The sequence below is a fragment of the Scyliorhinus canicula genome, chromosome 3 (genome assembly GCF_902713615.1).
Source record: "Scyliorhinus canicula chromosome 3, sScyCan1.1, whole genome shotgun sequence".
NCBI lineage: Eukaryota > Metazoa > Chordata > Chondrichthyes > Carcharhiniformes > Scyliorhinidae > Scyliorhinus > Scyliorhinus canicula.
In genome coordinates, this window is record NC_052148.1 from 148,206,021 (window position 1) to 148,233,671 (window position 27,651).

Genomic DNA, 27,651 nt, shown 5'->3' on the forward strand with positions numbered 1-27,651 from the left:
TACGAAGGAAGTCCTGCACCTGCAGATACCCGAATTTGTTTCCCCTCACCAATCCAAACTTTTCCTCCAACGCCCTCATACTCGGAAAGCACCCTCTATGAACATATCCCCCATTATCTCAATCCCCACTCTCCGCCATAACCAAACCCTCCCCCCCCCCCCCCCCACATCCATACTTCCTGGGCAAACCGGTGATTATCACAGATTGGGGCCCAGACAGATGCTCCCACTGCTCCCACATGCTGCCTCCACTGGCCCCAAACTCTCAAGGCCGCCACCACCACTTTACTGGCGGGAACTGCAGAGGCGCAGTTACCAATGCCACAGACTGGTGCCCTTACATGAAGCTGCCTCCAAACGCACCCATGCCAACCCATCCCCCACCACCCACTTCCTAATCATGGCTATATTCGCCGCCCAGTAATAGTTACTAAAATTTGGCAGCGTCAGCCCGCCCTCTCCCCGACTCCACTCAAGCATTACCTTCCTCACCCGCGTGTCGCCCGCCCAGATGAAGTCCGTGATCATTCTGTGACCCGCTTAAAAAAGGACACGGAATAAAGATGGGGAGACACTGAAATACAAATAGGAATCTCAGGAGGACCATCAACTTCACCGTTTGCACCCTCCCAGCCAGAGACAACGGAAGCGCATTCTTCATTTCCGAAAATAGTCCTTTCATTTGGTCCAGCAGCCAGGCCAGATTCAATTTATGCAGCCGGTTCCATTCCCGCGTCACTTGGATGCCTAGGTACCTAAAGCTTCCCTTTACTAACCTAACCGGCAGCTCTCCCAGTCGCCTCTCCTGGACCACTCTTTCCCATATTAAGCTTATTCCCTGAAAACCGGCCAAAGTCTCCCAGAGTCCTCATGATTTCTTCCATCCCCTCTATTGAGTCCCAAACGTACAGAAGCAGGTCATCTGCATAGAGCGAAACCCTGTGCTCCACCCCCCTCACCGCCGCCACTGCCCCCCGGGCCAGTCCTCTCCAACCCCTCGAGGCTCTCGGATCAATTGCCAATGGCTCTATAGCCAGTGCAAACCAGTGGGGAGAGGGGCATCCCTGTCACGTCCCCCGGTTCAGTCTAAAATAGTCCAATGTTGTCCTATTCGTTCGTACACTTGCCACAGGAACCTGATACAGTAACCTGACCCAGTCAATAAAGGCCCGCTCGAATCTGAACCATCCCAGTCTCCCACAGATAGTCCCACTCTACCCGATCAAAAGCCTTTTCTGCATCCATTGCAATCACTATCTCCCTATCTCACTATCATGATCACATTTAACAGCCTTCTTACTTTGGCCACCAATTGTCTGCCCACAACAAACCCCATCTGGTCCTCCTCAATAACGTCCAGCACACAACCCTCGATCCTGAAGAACAAGATTTTGGCCAGCAACTTGGCATCTACATACAACAGGGAGATCGGCGTGTAGGACCCTCACAGCTCCGGGTTCTTGTCCCGCTTAAGAATCAGCGAAATCGTGGCCTGTGACATCGTCCCTTGCCTCATTGATCCTCAACAACACCGGCCCCAATATCCCCGAGAACTTTTTATAAAACTCCACTGGATACCTGTCCGGACCCGGGGCCTTACCCGCCTGCATGGTCTTCAAGCCCTCCACTATCTCTTCCAGCCTGATTGGGGCCCCCAGCCCTCCTACCCGCTCCGCATCCATCTTTGGAAAATTCAGCCCCTCCAAGTGCCTCAGCCCCTCCGGCCCCGTAGGGGGATCCGACCTGTACAGCCTGCTGTAGAAATCCCTAAACACCTTATTCACCCCTACTGAATCACCAACCAGGTTCCCATCTCTGTCCTTTACTTTCCCTATCTCCCTAGCTGCCTCCCTCTTCCTAAGCTGCTGCGCAAGCATTCTGCTGGCCTTCTCTCCATGTTCATAAATTGCCCCTCTCACCTTTCGCAACTGCTCCACCGCCCTCCCTGTGGTCAGCAAGTTAAACTCCGCCTGTAACCTCCGCCGTTCCCTTAAAAACCCTGCTTCTGGGGTCTCCGCATATTTCCTATCAATCTGTAGTAACTCGTTTACAAGTCGGTCCGTCTCCGCGCTAACCACTTTCTCCCGATGGGCCCGGATCGAGATCAGCTCCCCCCTGACCACCACCTTCAGTGCTTCCCACACCATCGCTGCTGAAATTTCCCCCGTCATTGACCTGCAGGTAGCTCTGAATACAATTCCTCAGCCACTTGCACCCCTTCATTCCCCAAAAGTCCCACATCCAACCTCCAGTGCAGGCGCTGGTTACTGTCTTTACTAACCTGCAGGTCAACGCAGTGTGGAGGATGTTCTGAGATTGTAATTGCCGATTACCCAGTGTCCACTACCCCTGCCAGCAAGCCCTGCTCAAAATAAAGAAATCAGTCCGGGAATACACTTCGTGCACGTGTGAGTAGGAGAACTCCTTCACTCTCGGCTGCCCAAATCTCCACGGATCCCCACCCCCCCTTTAGTTCCTTTGCCATTGCTGGCATCCTGTCCGTTTTCGAGCTTGACCAGTCCAAGCCAGGGTCCAGAACTGTGTTGAAGTCCCCTCCCATGACCAACCTGTGCGAGTCCAGGTCGGGTATCTTCTCCAGCATCCTTTTTATCAACTCCACATCATCCCAATTTGGCACTTACACATTTACTAATACCACCTGCACCCCCTCTAGCTTCCCACTGACCATAATGTACCGACCTCCCACTTCCGAGACTATTCTACCCGCCTCAAACACCACCCGCTTATTGATCAGGATCGCGACCCCTCTAGTCTTTGAATCTAGTCCCGAGGGAAAGACCTGATTGACCCAGCCTTTCCTCAATCTAACCTGGTCCGTAACTCTAAGGTGCATCTCCTGCAACATTACCACATCCGCCTTCAATCCCCGAAAACGCGCGAACACATGTGCCCTTTTGACCGGCCTATTTAACCCTCAAATATTCCAGGTGATCAGCCTAGCTGGGGGGCTCATTGCTTGCCCTCCCCCCGCGATCAGCCATCCCCTTTTTTAGGCTCGCCTCCAGCCCGTGCTCCGCACCTCCACCGGTCCAGCCCCAGGCAGCTCCCGCCCCCCTCTCTGCCCCTCAGTCCAAATCCCTCCCTCGCCAGCAGAACATTCACACCCCCCCCCCTCCCAAATAACAACACCATGTAACCCAACCCCTTTACTAATCCAAACATATGCACACCCACCACTGCGCGTCCAAGAGATAGCCCGCCCAGCTAGCTTGGTGGCCCCATCCCCAGATAGTCTCCCACCTATTGTTCCCTCCCCACACCCCCCCCCCCCCCCCATCCCCCGCAGTCTCCCATCCCTCCCCCCACACCCCCCATCCCCCCCCCCACCCCACACCCCCCATCCCCCCCCCCCCACCCCCCATAGCCTCCCATCTATTGCTCCCTCCCCACCCCCGCTCATACAAACAAACTCCAACATTAAACAATCCCCACACAATTGCCCAACAGAAAAACACCAAGATCAAAACAAGCACCCCTCCATCCCCCAACAGTGCAAATGAAAACCTTCACTCATTCAGCTCTACCACTGGCTCCAAATCAATGCAAACGGCATCCCAAATATCTTCCATGAAATGAAAAATGGGAAACTTTTTACAAAAACAGAGAAACAAAAAGAAAAATATAAACATGAACGTTGTAGCCAAGCTCAAAAGTTCTCAATCCATCACCAGCCCTTTCTTTTTCGCAAAGTCCAACGTCCGGGCAACTCGAAGTGGAAGTGCTCATCCTCATGCGTGACCCAGAGGCGGGCTGGGTATAACAGTCCAAACTTCACCTTCTTCTTAAAAAGGATCTGGTTGAAGCCTGCACTCCTCCTGGCCATCTCTACACTTGGATCCTGGTAAACCTGCAGGATGCTATTTTCCCATTTACAGCTCCAAGTCTGCTTAGCCCACTGTAGAATGCGCTCCTTATCTAGGTACCTGTGGAATCTTATCTCACCACCATTGCCCTCCGGGGGGGGGGGTCTGTCTCCCATTCGCGGCTTCCTCGCGATCTGTGAGCTCTATCCACCTCCAAGGGCCGGGAGAATGCCCTATCCCCCAGCAGCTTCACAAACATGTCTGCGATTATGCCCCAGCATCCATTCCTTCGGACCCCTCCGGGAACCCGACAATACTTGGATTCTGCCGGTGGAACCTATTTTCTAGGTCCTCCACCTTCTCCAGGAGCTTCGTCTGCTGGTTCCTCAGCATCCCCACCTCCAGCTCCACTGCAGTCTGATCTTCCTCCTGCTCAGCCAGCGCCTTCTCCACCTTCTGGATCGCCCGATCCTGGGAGTGCAATCAATGCTCCAACCGCTTAATCGGGTCCAAGCAGTCCCATTTCTGCATAACAAAGTATTCCTGAATGACTTGCATCAGCTGCTCCATAGATTGCTGGGTCGACAAGCCAGTGGTCTGAACCTCCACCATGCTGTTTTCTGTTGCAGCTACAGACCAAGCCTTCTCTATCTTTTTGTTTCTTCCCTTACGAACACTTCTAGTCCTTCTCTCCATGCACTGAAGTGGGAATTCAGTAAACAATTGCCACTAACATCCGTTTTACAATTCAAGTCCGGTAGAAAAATGGGGGAAAGGTCCAAAAGTCCGACCAGAGCGGGAGCCACCAAATGTGCGACTGACTCCTTCATAGCCACCACCAGAAGTCTATTGATTTCAATCTTGACAGTTTAATTGACACAGCATTCCGGGGAAGAGAGTTTGAGATTTCCAGCATCTTTATGTAACAGCCCTTCTCATTTCACACCCAAATGGCTTAATTCTAATTAAGATCAAGCTCCCCTTATTCTATCTATCCTATTGAATCCCAGAATTATTTAAAATACCTTGATTGGATCAATCACTTCGACATGAACTTACCTTTCATTCATTGTGCTTCATGGGATCTTTCACATTGGGGGCTTGTTTTTACATCTCATCCAAAAATTCCCACAATGCAACCTGCCTTCAGTGTTGGATAAGTTCATGATTATAGATTACATGCAATAAAATTTAAGGCACAAAAGAAAAATAACATTGCAAACCAAATTCTCCCTCCGTGTCATTTACCAAGTCCTTTTGACGATTACTTCACAGCAGTTAAACAAAGTCCAAGCACTGCATTATGATAACTTACTAATACTAGGACATTTGAAACATCCTTTTATCATGCTTCCTTAACCAACATGTTTATGGCAGTACACGTCCTCAAAATTAAATTAACCAACTGAATAACAAAACTTCCCAATTTGTCCACTATAAAAACCATCATCTTCAAGCTCGGACACCTGCAATAATTTTAGTGGAGCATAACTCCTTGTAACAACATCACATCAAAAGATACCAATAACAGCAGCGATTCTGAAGCCTTAGATTTATGTGAACCAAATATATAAACTCTAATCTAGATGTGAAAAAATAATTTCTAGCCAACGTAATTCCTCAATGCTAACAAAATGTTCAATAATCATACGTGAGTGAATTTATTAGTGGATGTCAAACCAGAGATGCCTGCAGTGTTTGTGGATAAGGCCTTTCACCCCAGTACTCCAACCTGTTATACAGCAGCTTTAAATGTCCTAAAGCACTTCACAGGACCAATATAAAGGACAATTTGACACCAAACCACACAGTGATAGGGCAGATGGTTAAAAGCTTGGCCAAAGAGGTATGTTTTAAAGAACATCTTAAAGGAAGAAAAATCAGACAAGAGGCAGAGTAGTGTAGGGAGGAAACTGCAGAATTTAGAGCCCAGGCAGGTGAAGGTAAAATGAGCAATGGTGGAGCACTGAAAATCAGGAATGTTAAGGAGGCCAGAACGCATATATCTCAAAAGAATATGGGCCCGGACGAGATTACAGACAGCTGAGATCATGGAAGGATTAGAAAAGAATGAGAATTATTACACTGAAGTGTTGCTTTACTGTAGGTCAGTAAACACATGGGTGTTGGGCAAAGTGGATTTGGTGCAAGTAGGACAAGGGCAGAGTGGAGACTGACCTTAAAGTTACAGAGGGTAGAAAGTGGGATAGATTACAGTAATACGCAGACTGAGTGATGGCACGATGCAAGTTTGGAAGCTCATCTCAGCAGTACAACGGCATCAATGCCTGTCCCTTAATGCAGGCATATTAGTTTTTATTTGTTGCCAGCACATAATCTTGTTTCACAGCAGCATTTGAGCAAGTGTGGCATCAAGGAGCCCTAGCAAAACTGAAGTCAATGGGAGTCAGGGGGGGAAACTCTCCACTGGTTGGAATTAGACCTAGCACAAAAGGAAAAAGTAGCAGTTGTTGGGAGGCCAATCATCTCAGTCCCATGACATTGCTGCTGGATCTCCTCAGGATCGTGCCCTCGGTCCAACCATCTGCAGCTGCTTTTTGTCTAAAACATAGGTTCAAAAGCAGGGATGTTCACTGATGATTGCACACTGATGATTCAGAGACTCATCAGATACAAAAGCAGCCTGTGTCCCTATGCAGCATCAAGATCCAGAAATGTGCTACACAGGTACCAGGCAATGACCATCTCCAAAAAGATAGAATGACCTTGAGAGTTACCAAAATATATGGGCATGTCAGAGACAAGGGATTTTGCAGAGAGGAATTCACCATCAACAAGGTGCAAGTCACGAGTATGATGGAATGCTCCCCACTTGCCTGGATGTGTGCAATTCTAACAAGAACTCACAAAGCTCAGCACCATCTGGGCAATCGTCACCCATTCACCACCTTAAACACACACGTTCCCTCTACCACCTAGCACAGTGGTAAATGGTGCACTGCAACAACTCACCAAGGCTCCTTTGACCGCACCTTCTAAACCCATAACCTCTACCACCGAGAAGGACAAGGGCAGTAGTTCCTAGGAAACAGCACCACCTGCAAGTTTCCCTCCAAGTAACAAACCATGCTGATTAAGAATTGTATTGCCACTCCTTCAGTGTTGTTATGTCAAAACCCTGCAACTCCTTTCCCAACAGCACAGGGTTTACCTACACCACATAGATTGCAACAGTTCAAGAAGGTGGCTCACCTTCTCAAGGCTAATTAGGGAAGGGCTACAAATGCTGGTTATGCCAGCGAGATTTTCCTCCCATGAAAAGAAACAATTTAGATATCAATAATATCTTGAATGAGTTCTAGTCACTCATGTATTTGTCTTGACCTAGTCACATTGATTCCCCAAACGAGCAGGACTCACAGAATAAGACTGTCACTTTATAAAATAGGAATAGCTAAACTACCAGCATTGAACACAGTAAGAAGTCTTACAACACCAGGTTAAAGTCCAACATGTTTCTTACAAACACTAGCTTTCAGAGCACTGCTCCTTCCTCAGGTGAATGAAGAGGTATGTTCCAGAAACATATATATAGACAAATTCAAAGATGCCAGACAATGCTTAGAATGCATTGCAGGTAATTGAATCTTTACAGATCCAGAGATAGGGGTAACCCCAGGTTAAAGAGGTGTGAATTGTCTCAGGCCAGGACAGTTGGTAGGATTTTGCAAGCCCATGTCAGATGGTAGGGGATGAATGTAATGCGACATGAATCCCAGGTCTCGGTTGAGGCCGTACTCAATTGTGCGCAACTTGGCTATAAGTTTCTGCTCGGCGATTCTGCGTTGTCGCGCGTCCTGAAGGCCACCTTGGAGAACGCCGAATGCCCTTGACTGCAGAAGTGTTCCCCGACTGGAAGGGAACATTCCTGCCTGGTGATTGTCGCGCGGTGTCCGTTCATTCATTGTCGCAGCGTCTGCAGGGCCTCGCCAATGTACCACGCTTCGGGACATCCTTTCCTGCAGCATATGAGGTAGACAACGTTGGCCGAGTCGCACGAGTATGTATCACATACCTGGTGGGTGCTGTTCTCACGTGTAATGGTGGTATCCATGTCGATGATCTCGCACGTCTTGCAGAGATTACCATGGCAGGGTTGTGTGGTGTCACGGTCGCTGTTTTGAAGGCTGGGTAGATTGCTGCAAACAATGGTTTGAGGTTGCGCGGTTGTTTGAAAGCAAGTAGTGGGGATGTGGGGATGACCTTAGCAAGATGTTCATCTTCATCGATGACGTGTTGGAGGCTGCGAATATGATGTTGTCGTTTCTCCACTCCGGGAAAGTACTGGACGACGATGGGTACTGTCGGTTGTGTCCTGCATTTGTCTTCTGAGGAGGTCGGTGCAGTTTTTTGTTCAGCATTCAGCCTCTGATCTCCGGGTAAGCGTTCTCAAAGACGGCCTTCAGAACGCGCAACATCGCAGAATCGCCGAGCAGAAACTTATAACCAAGTTCTACACACATGAGTACAGCCTCAACCGGGACCTGAGATTCACGTTGCATTACATTCATCCCCCAACATCTGACATGGGCTTGCAAAATCCTACCAACTGTCCTGGCTTGAGACAATTCACACCTCTTTAACCTGGGGTTACCCCTAACTCTGGATCTGTAAAGATTCAATTACCTGCAAATGCTCGCATTCTAAGCATTGTCTGGCATCTTTGAATTTGTCTATATATATGTTTCTGGAACATACCTCTTCATTCACCTGAGGAAGGAGCAGTGCTCCGAAAGCTAGTGTTTGTAATAAACATGTTGGACTTTAACCTGGTGTTGTAAGACTTCTTACTGTGCTCACCCCAGTCCAACACCAGCATCTTCACATCATGGCTACCAGTATTGAAAGTAGACTAAATCCAGGTTGATCCACTACCTCGCTGGAGTCAAATTTGAATCACTATGGTCTTTAAGATAATCTTTGCTGCAGGAAAAAATGTCCTCAATACAACATACAGGGCCATTTTAATCAGAAGTATAGGAAACATGCAGTAGCAAAATTAAATTTGTGCATTATATTTGAATATAGATATTATTAAATTTAGAATACCCAGAACACCAGGACTATTGCTCATCATTCTGAGATGTGCAAGGCTAATTCAGTTTAAATATTGATTTTACATGAGGTTATGTTACTTGCTAATAATTCAGAGAATTAGTTCACATTCTACTGTGGCAGTTTGATCATTTGAATAGTTTTTAAAATCTGGAAATAAAAAGATCCTTTCTGTAGAAACTATCATGGATCTGTCAGATTGTCAAATAATTATGCCGGAAGGAAACCTGTTGGCCTTAACCAATATAACCTGTGTGGAGTCTCACACCATGGTAAGCTCTTAACTGCCCTTTGAAGAGGCCTGGCAAATCACTCAGTAACCACCTTCTCAAGGCAATTGGAGATGGTCAATAAATTCTGACCATACCAGTGATAGACACAAAGAACCGATTCTGAAATTTATGCAGAAAGGTTTCAAAACAGGTCTATCATCATAAAACACGTTGCCTTGTGCTGTATCTCACAGACAATTTGAAAGGAATAGCACAATCTACATTTACGGGGTTTATCTGAAAACGTTTAGGCAGGTCTGATATGGTTGGCAGTACAGTACTGACAGTATCATATTGAGTTTCAGTAATTGTGCTATGTCTACTGATTTTAGGGTAATCTGATATGTTAACTGCAACATATGGGGAAATAAAATAGTATTTCGTTAGCCAGTGTTTTAGGTCACGCAGGGAGGACCTTAAGTGGAATAAAAAATGTTTTTTAAAAATCCCAGAGGACGCAACAGTTTGAGGAGCAATTCCCTCCGGACACCCTGATGCGTCCAAGCACGCTTGTTTGCGCTATAGGCTTTGATTCGCTCGGCTGGGGTGATCCGCAACCAGCTGCGTCCTTTCACCAAGGGGACTGACTGTGTGCTCGGAGGTGTTCAGTAAATTAGTGACAGCACTCAGGGTCGACCATGCAGCGGAAGAGAAATTACGGGGAAAAGTCCAAAAACTTTTAACTCTCAAAAATCGCTTAACCGCTGCACGGTAGACATTGAGATAGATATTAGGGAGGGAACGAGGGGGACGAACACAAATCTCCAGAAAGAGGAACCACTGTAACCAATGGTGAGAAAAAGTATTGAAAGGGGAGACAGTTACAGAGGTGAAGTGTGGGGGAACTCGGTGCTTCAGGTCGCAAAGTTGGCCCCGCTGCCTCCTGCTTGGCGTGGGGGGCCCCGGGGTCCATTTCAACCAAAAAGAAACAAACAAACAAACAAACAAACAAACATGCCAAGGGTCCGGAGTGGAGACCCGTCCCGGGGGGGGACTCCGCTCAGGGGCAGGACTCGGGGTACATTGGGGAGCCGCACTCACTGCCCGGCTCGGAGCAAGTGGCGAACTCCCGGGGAACCCGGGCCCGGCTCAAGGCGGAGACTCGGGTGGGGGGAGCCGGAGCCACAAAAACACAGGCAGCAAACAATAGGACAGCGGGCCACAGCAGCAGCCCCTCCCGGCCCGCCAGCCGCACTCACACAGCCAGGCCGCCTGCCTCCCACCTCGGCAGTACCCCACCCGGGCCCGGCGGGCGGCCCGACGCCCGGCAGCGGACCGCCGAGCGGCGCCACCCGTACAATCGGACACTTACCCTGTCACAACAGGCGCCATCTTGCACAAACTCTCACCCAAACTCCAAACCTCGCGACACCCTGCCCCGGCTTTCAGCCCGCCCCGCGCATCGCGAGAGCCTGGGGGAGGGGCAGGCTGAACAGATGGACCCGGAGAGGCAAAGTTAAACAGGAGCAGAAAGGGGGCAGTGAGAGAGAGAGGAGCAAGGTTATAAGATATAGGAACAAAATTAGGCCATTCCGCCCATCCAGTCTGTTCTGCCCTTCCATCATGGCTGATATGTTTCTCATCCCCATTCCCCTGCCTTCTCCCCACAACACCTGATCCCCTTTTTAATCAAGAACACCAGATTTGTGCCTGAGGTGCTGTTATAGCCCCATTGCTTCACAGCGCCAGGGACCTGGGTTCGATTCCCTGCGTGAGACACTGTGCAGGGTCTGCACGTTCGCCCCGTGTCTGTGTGGGTTTTCTCCGGGTGCTCCGGTTTCCTCCCATAAGTTCCGAAAGATGTGCTGTTAGGTGAATTGGACATTCAGAATGTCCCCTTAATTCACCTGAACAGGCACCGGAATGTGGCGACTAGGAGATTTTCACAGTAACTCTATTGCAGTGTTAATGTAAGCCTACTTGTGACACTAATAAAGATTATTATTACCTATAGGGTTACAGACCAAGAGCTGGTAGGTGGAATTAGACAGAATTGTTCTTTCTTAGAACACAAGAAGTAGGGGTTGGTAATTTAGCCTCTTGAGTCTGCTCCACTGTTGAATACAATCATGGTTGATCTAATCATGGCCTCAACTCCACCATCCTGCCCTTTCTCCGTAACCCCTCAACCCATTACTAATTAGAAATCTGTCCAAATCCTCAAATTTACTCACTGTCCCAGAATCCACTGCACTCTGGGGTGACAAATTCCACAGATTGACGACCCTTTGGGAGAAGTTGTTTATCTTATGAGGCGCTAACAATTATACTCAAAGACGAGAGACAAGAACAATAGAGGCTTTTTTGCTGTGTGATGCTATTCCTCCGGCTGCAACTGAAGACTAGAGTCTGAGTGACTCACACGCATATTTATACACAAGCTCCCTGTGGGCGGAGCTAGCCGGCAGGGGCTTACCAGAGGAACCTGTATTACAGGTACAGCCATACATCCCCCTACTGCAAGTAGGCATATCGGTTATCACCACATTCACCCCCTGTAAAAATGGGTCCGGCGGGGGGTGACATGTAACTATGATACAAAGGATGAAATATTTACAAAATGGTCCAAACAAGAAAAACCAAGAGTCCATCCGGTCAGCGGGTCACAGGTTGAGCCGAACCGGCGGTCGAATGTTCCGCTGTGATCGGCGTAGCTGTGGTGGCGACGTCGGTGCAGGTGCTGGCGGTGTTGGTGCTGGCTCCTGGCGGGATGACTCCGAGAGCGAGCCGAAATCTTCCGAGAGCGAGCCAAAATCTTCCGTGTCCTCCAGTGTGGGCAGGGGGACGAGGGATGGACCTGGTGGGGATGAATAGGGGGGCGCCGGGGAAAAGGAGGGTGGTGCGGGGGGAAAAGGGGGCGTGGGCATGGGATCGGCACCCGAGGGAGCCAGGTCCCGGAGCGAAACTGTGTCCTGGCGGCCGTCGGGGAACTCCACGTAGGCATACTGAGGGTTGGCGTGGAGAAGGCGTACTTTGTCCACCAGGGGTTCCGCCTTGTGGTGCCGGACATGCCTATGGAGAATGATTGGGCCCGGAGTCGTGAGCCACGTCGGGAGTGACGCCCCGGATGTAGACTTCCTAGGGAAGGTGAAAACACGTTCATGGGGTGTACTGTTAGTTGTGGTGAACAGTAGCGACCGAATGGAATGGAGCGCGTCAGGGAGGACCTGCTGCCAGCGAGCTGCTGGGAGGTTCCTGGACCGTAGGGCCAGCTGGACGGCCCTCCATACCGTCCCGTTCTCCCTCTCTACCTGCCCGTTTCTCCCGGGGTTGTAGCTGGTCGTCCTGCTGGAGGCGATACCTCTGCTGAGCAGGAAATGACGTAGCTCATCGCTCATGAACGAGGGTCCCCTGTCACTGTGGATGTAGTCAGGGAAACTGAACAAAAATGGAATCCAGGGCCTTGATGACGGTGGCAGACGTCATATCCGGGCATGGGATGGCGAAGGGGAACCTAGAAAATTCATCGACCACACTAAGGATGTAGGTGTTGCGGTCGGTGGAGAGGAGGGGCTCTTTAAAGTCCACGCTGAGGTGTTCAAAGGGGCGGGATGCTTTCACCAGGCGCGCGCGATCTGGCCGGTAGAAGTGCGGCTTGCACTCAGCACAGATCTGGCAGTCGCTGGTGACTGTCTAGCACAGGGCTAAATCGCTGGCTTTGAAAGCAGACCAAGGCAGGCCAGCAGCACGGTTCGATTCCCATAACAGCCTCCCCGAACAGGCGCCGGAATGTGGCAACTAGGGGCTTTTCACAGTAACTTCATTTGAAGCCTACTTGTGACAATAAGTGATTTTCATTTCATTTTTTTCATTTCATTTTCATTCCTCGACGGAGTAGGGCAGATTGCGGACTTTGATTAGATGGTACAAGCGAGTGACTCCCGGATGGCAAAGGCTCTCGTGCAAGGCACGGAGCTGGTTCACTTGTGCTCTGGCACATGTACCTCGGGAGAGGGCGTCTGGGGGCTCGTTGAGCTTGCCGGGGCAATACAAGATCTCGTAGTTAAAGGTGGAGAGCTCGATTCTCCACTGCAAGATTTTGTCATTCTTGATCTTGCCCCGCTGCGTGTTGTTGAACATGAAGGCTACCGACCGTTGGTCAGTGAGGAGAGTGAACCTCCTGCCGGCCAGGTAATGCCTCCAGTGCCGCACGGCTTCAACGATTGCCTGGGCCTCCTTTTCAACAGAGGAATGCCGAATTTCGGAAGCGTGGAGGGTGCGTGAAAAGAATGCCATGGGTCTGTCTGCCTGATTCAGCATGGCGGCAAGTGCGACATCTGAAGCGTCACTTTCTACTTGGAAAGGCAGTGTCTCGTCTACTGCATGCACCCCGGCCCTGGCTATGTCAGATCGAATGCGGGCGAAGGCCTGTTGTGCCTTGGCCGAGATGGAAAAATGTGTGGACTGGATAAGTGGGCGGGCCTTGTCCGCGTATTGTGGGACCCACTGGGCGTAATAAGAAAAGATCCCAAGACAGCGTTAGAGGGCCTTGGGGCAGTGGGGGAGGGGGAGCTCCATGAGGGGGCGCATGCGGTCGGGGTCGGGCCCCAGTAGTCCGTTTTGGACTACGTAGCCGAGGATGGCTAAGCGGTCTGTGCGGAACACGCACTTCTCCTTGTTGTACGTGAGATTAAGGAGAGATGCGGTGTGGAGGAATTTAGAAAGGTTGGCATCATGGTCCTGCTGGTCATGGCCGCAGATGGTGACATTGTCGAGGTACGGGAAGGTGGCCTGCAATCCGTACCGGTCAACCATTCGGTCCATTTCTCATTGAAATACCGAGACACCATTCGTGACGCCGAAGGGAAACCTAAGAAATTGGTGCAGACGACTGTCTGCCTCGAAGGCAGTGTAGGGACGGTCCGATTTACGGATGGGGAGCTGGTGGTAGGCGGATTTCAGGTCAATAGTAGAGAAGACCCGGTACTGTGCAATCTGATTGACCATATCAGAAATGCGAGGGAGGGGGTACGCGTCGAGCTGCGTGTATCGGTTGATGGTCTAGCTGTAGTCCATGACCATCCTGTGCTTCTCCCCGGTCTTAACCACTACCACCTGGGCTCTCCAAGGGCTGTTGCTGGCCTCAATGATACCTGCCCGAAGCAGCTGCTGGACTTCGGACCTGATGAAGGCCTTGTCCTGGGTGCTGTACTGTCTGCTCCTGGTGGCGACGGGCTTGCAGTCTGCGGTCAGATTGGCAAAGAGTGAGGGAGGCTCGTTTTGAGGGTCACGAGGACGCAAACGGTGAGGGGAGGTAGGGGTCCGCCGAATTTGAGGGAGAGGCTCTGGAGATTGCACTGGAAATCCAGGCCTAGTAAGAGTGACGCGCAGAGGTTGGGGAGAATATACAGACGGAAACGGTCGAATTGCACGCCCTGTACAGTAAGTTTAACCAGGCAGAAACCCTGGATCGTGATAGAGTGGGACCCGGAGGCGAGAGAGATCTGCCGGTTGGCGGGATGGACTGCAACAGAATAGCGCCTTACCGTGTCCGGGTGGACGAAGCTCTCGGTGCTCCCGGAGTCGATGAGGCAGGAGTTCACGTGGCCGTTGACCAGCACCGATGTGGAAGAGGGTGCCAGGTTGCGAGGACGCGACTGGTCGAGCGTAATGGAGACGAGTAGTGGGCGATCGGCGGTCAAGTCAGATGTGTCCGGTGAGGAGCGGTAGCGACCCGTGTCCCGTGGCCCCGTCGCGGGAGGACAAAATGGCGGTATCTGGAGTACCTGTGGATAAAATGGCGGCATCCATGGAGCGCACGTTGTGGGGCCGGGACAAAATGCGGCACCCATGGAACGCACATGGCGGTGGTGGATGAAGGTGGCAGCGCCCATGGAGCGCACGTGGCGGGGCGGACGGCGGGGTCCATTGTGCGAGCAGCTGAGGCGAGGGGACCGGGGGCGCAATAGCGGCAACTGTCCGGGACTGACACACCGCTGCAAAGTGGCCTTTCTTGCCACAAGCTTTGCAGGTCGCGGTGCGGGCCGGGCAGCGCTGGCGGGGGTGCTGCTGCTGACCGCAGAAGTAACAATGGGGACCCCCAGGGTGCGCGGTGCGTCGAGCAGCGCAGGCGTAGTGCGCTGGGGCGGCTGCTGGGGGGGCCGTTTGCAGGGTCCACGAGGGGTATGACGGGTGGGCCTGGGGGGCCGTTTGCGGGGTCCACGAGGGGTAGGACGGGTGGGCCAAGTGGCTAGCGGAGTAAGATCGCGCACTACGGGAGGCGGCCGTCATGGAAAGCGCCAGGGCCTTTGCGGCAGCGAGGTCGGGGGCGGTCCCTTCCAGCAGTCGTTGCCGGATGGGGTCCGATGCAATGCCTGTAACAGAGGCATCGCTTATGAGTAAGGCAGAGTGTTCCGTGGCTGTGAGGGCCCGGCAGTCGCAGTCTCATACCAGAGGTATAAGGGCCCTCCAGAAGTCCTCAATCGACTCACCCGGCTGCTGGACGTGAGTAGAGAGTTGATGCCTCGCAAACAGGGTGTTCGCCGACTGTGCATAGTTCTCCTTGAGCAGTTCCATAGCTATGGTGTAGTCAGTCGCATCTCGAATTAGCGGAAAGACACTGGAGCTTAGTCTGGAGTACAGGAGTTACTTTTTCTGAGCCTCCATTGGGGGAGGGTCCGCTGAAGAGATGTAGGCCTCGAAGACTGCAAGCCAGTGAACAAAGTCTTTTCTGGCATGAGGCGACTGCGGATCCAGCTGCAGACGGTCAGGCTTGATTCTGATGTCCATGGTGAACGGAAAATCACACAGCAATAAATTGTGGCGCTAACAATTATACTCAAAGACGAGAAACGTACAATAGAGGCTTTATTGCTGTGTGATGCTATTCCTCCGGCTGCAACTGAAGACTAGAGTCTGAGTGACTCACAGGCATATTTATACACAAGCTCCCTGTGGGTGGAGCTAGCCGGCAGGGGCTTACCGGAGGAACCTGTATTACAGGTACAGGCATACATCCCCCTACTGCAAGTATGCATATCTACAGTGGTTATCACCACATCTTAGACGCTGTTTTAAATTTGCTACATCATCCTGAGACTATGACCTCGTTCTAGAAAGAAGGAGAGAAAGAGAGGCATGAGTAGAAAGAGGGGGGTGAAGTAGAAATGATAGAAAGGGGATGTGAGAAGTAGGAAGAGGGAGAGAAAGAGGGGAGTGAGAAGTAAAAAGAGGTAAGTGAGAAGTAGAAATGGAGAAAAAGGGGAGTGAGAAGTAGAAACGGAGAGAAAGAGGGGAGTGCAAAGTAGAAACGGAGAGAAAGGGGCATGAAAAGTACGAACAGGGATGTAGAAGCAGAGGGAGAGAAAAAGTGAGAATGAAGGACAGTAAGAAATAGAAACGGTATGGGGGGGGGGGGCAGAGAGAGAGAAACAGTGAGAATAAGGAGCAGAGAAAGAGTGAAAGGCAGTGTGAAACACTGGCAGGTTATGAAAATCTGAGAAATGAAGATGTCCAAAGAATGAAAATAAAAACTAGGGCGCATATGACACAAAAGAGGGATTGGCAAACAATAAGGATGAAGGGCTCAATGAGAAAATGATAAATGTAAAAAATGAGGCAAATGGAATGAAAACCTGAGAATTGATTGCGACTGAGCTGTGCAGAGAATGAGAAACGGCAACAAGAAGGCAGATAGGTACAAACATCATTATTTGGGATGACTGGAGCAAACCAGATAACTGCGCAAACACATCAAGAAAAGTGCAATGCATTGTCTTCTGGAGTTAGTAATCTCATGAGTTGCCCATAGACGACTGATACCTATGTAATTGCACTACAATTGCTGTGATTTAGCTGTCAGGAATAATGGAGGTTTGCACTCAATAGATTTAATTCAAAAATGTGGGTAATCAAATGTTAAGAATGTAAACAATCGATATTTAGGAACATGCAAACCAAAGTGGGTGATTCAGCCCCTAAAGTCTGTTATGTCATTCAGTGAGATTATGGTTAATCAGTGTCCTAACTCCGTGCTTCCACTCTTTGGCTTCATATCCCATAGTTTTGTTGGTTGGCAAGCATTTATTGATCTCAGAATGAAAATGATGAATTGAAATACCATCTACTTTTTGTGGGGGGGGAAATTCTAGGTTTATATCACCCTTTGCAAGAAGATGTGTTGCCAATTTCTGTCCTGAATGGCCTGGCTCTGATTTAAGGTTATTTCCCCTCTCTTAGACTCCCCCACCAGTGGAAAAAGTCTCTCTGTCGCCTAACAATTCCTTTCAAAATCCTAAAACTCTTAATCAAATCATTCCTTAGCCTATTTTGCCCCAGTGAATACAAACCTACTTTATGTAATCCTTCATCACAATTTAACCCTTGCTGCCATGGCAACATGCAGCTGAATCCACACTGTGCTCCTTCCAAGGTCAATAATGCCTTACTAAAGTGTAGTGCTCAGAACTATACACATGAATGACTTCAGGTGGAGACCATGGAGTGAGAGGTCGCTTATTTGGTAGCTCCCGCTCATGGTGGACTTTTGAGACCTTTTCCCCCGATTTATGGGGGATTTGACCGGTAAAATTGGAGACTGGTGAGGCAGAGAGGAGGAATCCCCCATGGTCTGCAAAGAACAGATAGGTGGGCAAAGAAGGGAGTCTGCGGCACAGGAAAGCATGACGGAGGCTCAGGGACTGGGATTGCCGGCCCAGTGGTCAACGGAGCAGCTGGTGAAATTCATCCAGGAGAGCTTTGCCAAGGAAAGACAGGAGTACCTGGACCCGATGGAGATGGGGATTGATCGGGTGGAGCAAAGGTTTGAAGCCCAGGGACTAGCGATCCAGAAGGTGGAAGAGAAGGTGGCTGAGCACGAGGACCAGCTAACCACGATGGCGGAGATAGATCTGATGAGGGATCACCAGAAAAGGCTGCAGGAGAAAGTGGAGGATTTGGAGAACAGGTCGCGCAGGCAGAATTTGAGGATCGTTGGCCTCCTGGAGGGCATCGAGGGATCGAACGCAAGGGCATACGTGGCGCGTATGTTTGAGAAGCTGCTTGGCGAACGTACGTTTGCCCGACCCCTGGAAGTGGACAGGGCACATAGGGTGCTTGCAAGGAAGCCGCAGATGAATGAGCTGCTGATGGCGATGGTGGTGCAAATGCACCGGTTCCTGGATAAGGAACAGATCTTGAGGTGGGCCAGGCAGACGAGGAGCTGCAAATGGGAAGGCAGCGAACTGCGCATTTACCAGGACTTGGGTGCAGAACTGACCAAAAGAAGAGTGAACTTTAACAAGGTTAAATCAGCCCTTTTCAAGAAGGGGGTGAAGTTCGGCATGCTGTATCCAGCTCTTTTGTGGGTCACTTACAAGGGCCAAGAACCTTATTTCAGATCGCCGGATGAGGCGATTAACTTTGTCAAAGACAGGAGACTGGCAGGTGATGGAGGACATTGAACTTGGGGGCGAGTAATTCTGTGCCTGTGCTGCTAAATGTATTTTCTTTTTGGGCTGTGTATGTAGTGTTTCTGTACCAATGTTTTGGGCAGTTGCCTAGTATTATGTGCGGGTGAACTTTGTTCTTGTGGGGAGATGGTGGGTGGTATTTTCTTCTTTGTATTTGTTGGGGATTGTGATGTTTTGCATATGTTTGTGTGAGCGGGGGGGGGTTAGGGAGAGCAATAGGGCGTGATATGCTTAGCGCCATTAGCGGGTGCTACCAGGCTAGCTGGGCAAGTTAGCTCATGGAAGCACAGTGGGGGCGAGCAGGTGGCTAGTTTGATATGGTGGATTGGGATTGTTGTTTTGTTAGTGGAGGGGGAGGGGGGAATTGTTCTGCTGACAGGGAACGGACTGGCGTTGGGAGACAAATTTGAGGTCGAGGACAGTGGGCACCTGAGGGCGGGCCTGAGGAGGCGGGGGACGCGAGCTGGAGGCTGGCCTAAGAAGGGTGATGGTTGATCAGCGGGGGTGTGGGGGGTGCCCCCGACCAGGCTGATCACATGGTACGAGAGAGAGCTAAATGGGCCGGTCAAGAGGGCTCGTGTGTTCGCGCATTTGAGGAGGTTGAAGGCGGAGCTGGCAATGCTACAAGAGATACACCTGAGGGTAGTGGATCAGACTAGGCTGAGGCGGGGTGGTGGATACCGAGTATTCGGCGATTGTTGTGTCGGATCACACCCCACACTAGGTGGATCTACGGAGAGGGGTCAGCGCCCGCAATGGAGATTAGATGTAGGACTGTTAGTGGATGAGGGGGTGTGCGGGCGGGTGAGGGAGGCCATCCAGAATGACTTGGAGATAAATGATCCGGGGGAAGTTTTGGCAGCAACGGTATGGGAAGCGCTGAAGGCAGTCATTAGGGGGGAGCTAATTTTGATACAGGCTCATAGGGAGAAGGTGGAGCAGGTAGAGATGGATAGGCTGGTGAGGGGAATACTCCAGGTGGATATAAGGTACTCTGAAGCCCCGGAGGCGGGACTGTTGAAGGAGTGGCAGAAGCTGCAGATGGAGTTTGGTCTGCTATTCACAGGAAAGGCAGTGGGGCAGTTGAGGAAGGTGAGGGGGGTGATATATGATGAGAAGGTGAGAAGGCCAGTAGGATACTAGCACATTAGCTAAGGAAGAGGGAGGCGGCCAGGGAGATAGGAAGAGTGAAGGACAGAGGGGAGAACATGGTCTTGGATCCAGCAGGGGTGAATGGGGTGTTTAAAGAGTTTTACAGTCGGCTATATGAGTTGGAACCCCCAGCTGGGATGGCGGGGACGAGACAGGTTTTGGAAGGGTTGGAGTTTCCGAAGGTGGAGGAAGGGTTAGTGGATGGGTTGGGAGCCCCGATCGGGATTGTAGAAGCAGTAGAGGGATTGGAGGCCATGCAGTCGGGCAAGGCCACCGATGCCTGGTATAGCAACCGAACCCAGTCAATAAAGCCCTGCTCAAACCCAAACCATCCCAGGACCTCCTACAAATAATTCCATTCCACCTGGCTGAAGGCCTTTTCCGCATCCATAACGATCACTACCTCCACCTCCCTCCCCTCGGAGGGCATCATGATCACATTTAGGAGCCTTCTAACGTTAACGCTACCCTCTGGAATTCAACAGGAAGTTCTTTGGGATGCTGCTGGTGAGGGCATTTAATGAGGCTAAGGAGCGAGGTGTCCTTCCCCCAATAATGTTGCAGGCTTCGATATCATTGATCCTGAAGCGACGAAAGACCCAGAGCAATGTAGGTCATGCAGACCAATCTCCCTACTGAGTGTCAATGCTAAATTGCTGGCCAAAGTTTTGGCCTCAAGGATAGAGGACTGCGTTCTGGAGGTGATAGGAGAAGACAAGACAGGGTTTGTTAAAGGCAGGCAACTAACGGCCAACGTTAGTAGTTCGGACTACTTTAAATTGCACCGAGGGACAAGGCAAGGATGTCCCCTCTCCCCACTGCTGTTTGCCTTGGCCATAGAGCCATTGGCGATGGTGCTGAGAGCATCAAAGGATTGGAAGGGGCTAGTCCGGGGGGTGGGAGGGGGAGATGGAACACAGGGTCTCATTATATGCAGGTGACCTACTCCTATATGTTTCTGACCCGTTAGGGGGGATGGGGGAGTTTATGCGGATGTTGGGGGAATTTGGCCGGTTCTCGGGGTACAAATTGAATAAGGGTACATAGAACATAGAACAGTACAGCACAGAACAGGCCCTTCGGCCCTCAATGTTGTGCCGAGCCATGCTCACCCTACTCAAACCCACATATCCACCCTATACCCGTAACCCAACCCACCCCTTAACCTTACATTTATTAGGACACTACGGGCAATTTAGCATGGCCAATCCACCTAACCCGCACATCTTTGGACTGAGTGAGGGGAGGGAGGTGGAGGTAGAAGTGAGGTTTTTGTGATCCAGACGAGGGGGCAGGAGAGGAGACTGGGGAAGCTGCCACTTAAAGTGGTGGGAGGGAGTTTTCGCTATTTGGGCATTCAGGTGGCACGGGGATGGGAGCAGCTACATAAATTAAATTTGACCCGGCTAGTTGAACAAATGAAGGGGGACTTTCGGAGGCGGACATGCTTCCGCTGTCACTGACGGGGAGGGTACAAACTGTAAAAATGATGGTCCTCCCGAGTTTTCTGTTTGTTTTCCAGTGCCTCCCTGTTTTCATAACATAGGCCTTTTTTGAACAGGTGATCTCTGGTTTTGTGTGGGAGGATAAAACCCCGCGAGTGAAGAAAATACTGCTGGAGCGAAGCCGAGAGCGGGGGGGTGGGGGGGGGGGGGTCTGAGTGGGGGCTGGCGTTGCCGAACTTTAGTAATTACGACTGGACGGCAAATATAGCCATGATCAGGAAGTGGGTAGTGGGGGGGGGGGGGGAGAGAAGGTGGTGTGGGGGGGGGGGGGGGGGGGGGGGTGAATGTGGGAGCGCGTAGAGGCGGCATCGTGTAAGGGCACAAGTTTGGGGGCATTGGTAACGGCTCCTCTGCCTTTCTCGCTGGCCCGGTACTCCACAAGCCGGTGGTAGTGGCGGCCCTGAGAGTCTGGGGACAGTGGCGGAGGCATATGAGAATGGAGGGAGCATCGGTGTGGGCTCCAGTATGTGGTAATCACCAGTTTGTCCCGGGGAGGCTGGATGGGGGGTTTCGGAGGTGGCAGAGAGCAGGGATTGAGAGGTGGGGGATCTATTTATTGATGGGAGTTTTCCATGTTTAGAGGATTTGTAAGAGGAGTTTGAATTGCTGGGAGGGAATGGATTTTGATATCTGCAGTTAAGGGATTTTGCGCAGAGGCACGTTGCGACCTTTCCGCTTCTACCACCACAGGGTGTACAGGACAAGATAGTTTCTAAAACGGGAGTGGGGGACGGGAATGTTTTGGATATCTATAAAGATCTCATGGAGTAGGAGGAAACTCAGATAGGTGAGCTAAAGCGTAAATGTGAAGATCAGCTGGGAGGGGAGGTAGAGGCGGGCCTGTGGGAGGATGCTCTGAGCAGAGTCAACACGTCCTCATCATGTGCCAGGCTCAGCCTGATACAATTCAAGGTGGTTCACCGGGCACACATGACGGTGGCCCGGTGAGCAGGTTTTTTGGGTTAGAGGTGTGTGAGGTGTGCGGGAGGGCCAGCAAACCATGTCCATATATTTTGGGCATGCCCGAAGCTTAGGGGAAAGTGGCAGGGATTTGCAGATGTCATGTCCACGGTACTCAAAACAAGGGTGGCGCTGAGTCCAGAGGTGGCGACTTTCGGAAAGTCAGAAGATCCAGGAATCCAGGGGGCAAGACAGGCTGACGTTTTGGTCTTTGCCTCCTTGGTAGCCCAGAGACGGATATTACTAGCGTGGAGGGACTCAACGCCCCCAAAATCAGGGGTTTGGTTAGTGACTTGGCTGGGTTTCTGAGACTTGAGAAAATTAAACTCGCCCTGAGAGGATCAACGTTAGGGTTCATCCGGAGGTGGCAGCCGTTTATTGACTTAGAACATAGAACATAGAACAGTACAGCACAGAACAGGCCCTTCGGCCCTCAATGTTGTGCTGAGCCATGATCACCCTACTCAAACCCACGTATCCGCCCTATACCCGTAACCCAACAACCCCCCCTTAACCTTACTTTTTGTAGGACACTACGGGCAATTTAGCATGGCCAATCCACCTAACCCGCACATCTTTGGACTGTGGGAGGAAACCGGAGCACCCGGAGGAAACCCACGCACACAGGGGGAGGACGTGAAGACTCCACACAGACAGTGACCCAGCCGGGAATCGAACCTGGGACCCTGGAGCTGTGAAGCATTTATGCTAACCACCATGCTACCCTGCTGCCCCTAACTTCTTTGTTTTGGAGAAAACTTCTTTGGAGAAAACTAAACTGTCGGCAGATTTAACAAGACGGGTGGGGGGGGGGGGGGGGGGGGGGGTGGGGGGGGGGCAGTTGGTACGGGGGAGATAGGCTATTTTGTGTTCAGAGTAGGCGGAAACTCTGTGTACATTTGTATTTGCATTGATTATTATAATAAAATCATAAATGCCTGAATAAAATTTAAAAAAAAAAAGAACTATACACATACCCCAAATGAGGCATGGTTTGTTTTGTTTCTCTTCGTGCACCTAGTGGTGTACAAGGCAGACATCCATCTGTTCCCATAGCGAGGTTTTTCCTGAAACAGGTTGCTAGCCTGTCACCAGAGACTTATATCTGCATCAAGCATCAAAATGACTTTATGAATCTGTAGGAAAACTCTGCTTTATATTCAGACCCTGAAGGTACAAAGGTGACATTTCAAGAGACTTTTTGATTTATTTTTGTACCTAAATAATATATTTTAATAAACTGCGATTATGGACACCCAAATCTTTTCAGACCTCCTACTGTTTCTGGCTTTGCACCATTTAAAACACTCAGATCTATCCTTTCTTGGCGCCAAATGGAAGACTTCACACTTAATTATGTTGAATTCCATCTGCCACACTTTTATCCACTCGCTTAATCTAACATCTCTGTAATTTTATGGTTCTCCCCTACACACGCAACTTAATATGCCATTTATATCTGTGTCACCGACAAACTTTCTATTGTGTTATCTAAGTCATTAATTTTATTTATTTATTTATTTTTTAAAAAATTTTTGAGTACCCAATTCATTTTTTCCGATTAAGAGGCAATTTTGCATGACCAATCCGCCTATCCCGCACATCTTTTGGGTTGTGGCGGCGAAACCCACGCAGACACGGGGAGAATGTGCAAACTCCACACGGACAGTGACCCAGAGCCGGGATCGAACCTGGAACCTCGGCGCCATGAGGCTGCAGGGCTAACCCACTGCGCCACTGTGCTGCCCATCTAAGTCATTAATAAATACAGGGAATAGTTGTGACTGCAAAATTAATAACTGAAAATTCAAGTCGGTCAGTTACTTAACATCCTTTGACGAACAAATCACCAATTCAGAAAAACGTTGTGACTGTTGTTGCGTCTCACCATCTATAATAACTGTCCATGCCAACTAAATTACAATTTTGCCCATAACCTAATTTGCCTAGGAGTGGTCAAGTGAAGGATACAAGAAAGTGGTGGGAGGCAGCTTTGTTAGTTGTTGAGACCTTGGGAGGAGTGAAACTATGCGAGATATTGTGGTTGAGTAGGTGGCTATGAATATTAGCCAGAGAGCCAGTATGGAGGGAATGTTTGAGATGGCAAGAAACTCGTGAATTCAAAGGTCAAGTCTATGAAAATGAAGGCAAGGCCTTGACTATTTAATTATTTAGTTCACTCTGCACTCATTTATTTTAGACTTGTCTTATTATATTAATTTATCATCTCGCAAAAGCAACTCACATTTAAGTGAATTCCTTTGTTGCCTTCAACTGCTTTCTTTTGTTTACCTGGTTGATTGATTCTCAAGGGTACCTCTCCCATGTGAAATGATTTTGATGTTGACATTGCACAGAAAACATTTTACATTATAACTGATCTTGGAGATGTGACATTGTCACTGAGGAATTATCATTGACATAATTTTTACCAAATCTAACAACATGTCTGGCATTTGTCTTTGGAGATGCTATCACGGAGATGCCTCACGGTAGCATGGTGGTTAGCATCAATGCTTCACAGCTCCAGGGTCCCAGGTTCGATTCCCGGCTGGGCACTGTCTGTGTGGAGTCTGCACGTCCTCCCCGTGTGTGCGTGGGTTTCCTCCGGGTGCTCCGGTTTCCTCCCACAGTCCAAAGATGTGCGGGTTAGGTGGATTGGCCATGCTAAATTGCCTGTAGTGTAAGGTTAATGGGGGGATTGTTGGGTTACGGGTTACATGGGTTTAAGTAGGGTGATCATTGCTCGGCACAACATCGAGGGCCGAAGGGCCTGTTCTGTGCTGTACTGTTCTATGTTCTATGAATACTTTAGAATCAATCACATTTCTTCCTCATTAGCTACCTTTATTATCATGATGTTGCTTTAGCTCAGTTTCAAGTGAAGAAAATTATCTTTCCTGGTAATTATTCTACTTAAATTGAATAGTAAACAGACTAGAGCAGGTCAGAGAATCATTACAGCATAGAAAGAGGCCATGCAGCTCATCAAGTCCATGCTGGCTCTTTATAAAGCAAACCAGTCAGTTCTAATCCCCAACTTTATCCCCATATCCCTGAAAGTTTATTTCCTTCCAAGTACCCATCCAATTTCCTTTTGAAAGCATTGATAGTCTCTGTTTCCACCACTTTGGTAGGCAGCGAGTTCCAGGTAATTACCATTCGCTGCATAAACACGTTTTCCCTCATATTCTTCTGCATCTCTTACCCAAAAACTTAAATCTGTGTCCCTGAGTCCTTGTATTATTTGCTAATGGGAACAGTTTTTCCCTCTTTATCTTATCCAAGATGTCATAATCTTGTACACCTCTATTAAATCTCCCCTCAATCTCCTATTTTCCAAGGAGAATAACCTAACCATTGTAGCTAAAATCCTCCATCCCAGGAGCCATTCTGGTAAATCTCCTCTGTTTATCCTCAAGGACCTTCATATCCTTCCTAAGGTGTGATGACCAGAAATTGATGCAATATTCTAGTTGTGAGCTAACTGGTGCTTTATAAAGTTTCAGTATAACTTTCTTGCTTTGTACTCAAAATCTATTTCTGAAACCCAAGATCCCATGTTTTGCTAACCCCTCCTCCATCTGGGCAGCACGGTAGCATTGTGGTTAGCACAATTGCTTCACAGCTCCAGGGTCCCAGGTTTGATTCCCGGCTTGGGTCACTGTCTGTACGGAGTCTGCACGTTCTCCCCATGTGAGCGTGGGTTTCCTCCCACAGTCCAAAGATGTGCGGGTTAGGTGGATTGGCTATGGTAAATTATGGCCATGGTCAATGGCCATGGCCATTGGTACTTAGTGTCCAAAAAAATTGCCCTTAGTGTTGGGTGGGGTTACTGGGTAATGGGGATAGGGTGGAGGTGTGGGCTTGGGTAGGGCGCTCTTTCCAAGAGCCGGTGCAGACTCAATGGGCCGAATGGCCTCCTTCTGCACTGTAAATTCTATGATCTATGATCCATCTGTCCTGCCAACTTCAAAGATCCCTGCACATTTCCCCATCCCCAGTCCCTCTGTTCTTGCACACTCTAAAGAACTGCTTCATGAAGTCGACCCCTTTCCCTATCACTTCTGACAAAATGCATCACCTCACTTTAAATTACAATATGAGGAAATATTGAAACAAGACAAATCTCCATTAATATATATGCAACGAGCAGGTTCAAAAAATTGTGTGATCATTGAAAGATCCTAAAGATTCAATGACCAAAGGATGAAACACTCAGTGGACAGTCTCCCAATCATAGAAGCCCAGTTTCTAGGGGCGGATGGATACAGAGGAAGTAATAAAACAAATAGAATTTCCAATGGAGGCAGTTACTGATGGAAAAAGGACAAGATACGAATCCTGGATATATTTGTAAAAATGATTAGAGCTGGTCACGATCTTTCTACTGTCTTTATGAAATAATTAGAAATGGACCTGACCCGGGGCGAGCAGGGAACAGGACATGGCTAATCGGCAGGGGAAGGGGGCGGGTCGTCCCGCGACCCGGCTGATCACTTGGAACGTGAGGGGGCTGAATGGGCCGGTCAAGAGATCAAGGGTATTCTCACACCTGAAGGGACTGAAGGCTGATGTAGCAATGTTACAGGAGACCCATTTGAAGGTAGTGGACCAGGTTCGCCTGAGAAGGGGGTGGGTGGGACAGGTGTTCCACTCTGGATTGGACGCAAAGAACCGGGGGGTGGCCATTCTGGTGGGAAAGAGGGTGTCGTTCGTGGCGGAGGAGGTGGTGGCGGATAAGGAGGGTAGGTATGTGATGGTGAAGGGTAAGCTGCAGGGGGAGAAAGTGGTGATGGTCAACGTATATGCCCCAAACTGGGATGACGCGGGTTTTATGAGGCGCCTATTGGGCCTCATTCCGGGACTGGAGGCAGGGGGCTTGATCATGGGGGGGGACTTTAACACAGTGCTGGACCCCGGGCTAGACAGATCGAGCTCAAGGACCAATAGGAGGCCGGCAGCGGCAGAAGTGCTGAGGGGGTACATGGAGCAGATGGGAGGAGTAGACCCATGGAGGTTTGGTAGGCCGAGGGCGAGGGAATATTCCTTTTTCTCCCACGTCCATAGAGTGTACTCCAGAATCGATTTCTTCGTGTTGAGCAGGGGGCTGATCCCGAGGGTACGGGAAGCTGAGTACTCGGCCATTGCGATCTCTGATCATGCACCACATTGGGTGGATGTGGAAATGGGGGAGGCGCGGGACCAGCGCCCGCTGTGGCGGCTGGATGTGGGGCTGTTAGCAGACGACGAGGTGTGTAAAAGGGTCCGGAAGAGCATTGAGAGCTATCTGGACTTGAATGACACGGGTGAGGTGCAGGTGGGGATGGTCTGGGAGGCCCTGAAGGCAGTGATCAGGGGAGAGCTGATCTCCATAAGGGCGCACAGAGAAAGAACGGAGAGGCAGGAGAGGGAGAGGCTGGTGGGGGAGCTATTGGAAGTGGATAGGAGA

The 27,651-nt window shown here is 50.1% G+C and overlaps 1 protein-coding gene across 3 annotated transcripts in view; it reads right to left on the bottom strand.

Moving 5' to 3' along the window:
* rbpjb (recombination signal binding protein for immunoglobulin kappa J region b) overlaps nucleotides 1-10,539 on the bottom strand; it is a 123,335-nt gene extending 112,796 nt beyond the window's left edge. For 2 of the 3 annotated variants that reach the window (XM_038791452.1, XM_038791454.1), the window contains exon 1: nucleotides 10,485-10,539. In XM_038791452.1, coding sequence (XP_038647380.1) covers nucleotides 10,485-10,504 — 20 coding nt within the window. In that variant the 5' untranslated portion in view covers nucleotides 10,505-10,539. The remainder of the gene's footprint in view (nucleotides 1-10,484) is intronic. The other variant, XM_038791453.1, reaches the window with a different exon arrangement.
* Nucleotides 10,540-27,651: the final 17,112 nt, after the last annotated feature.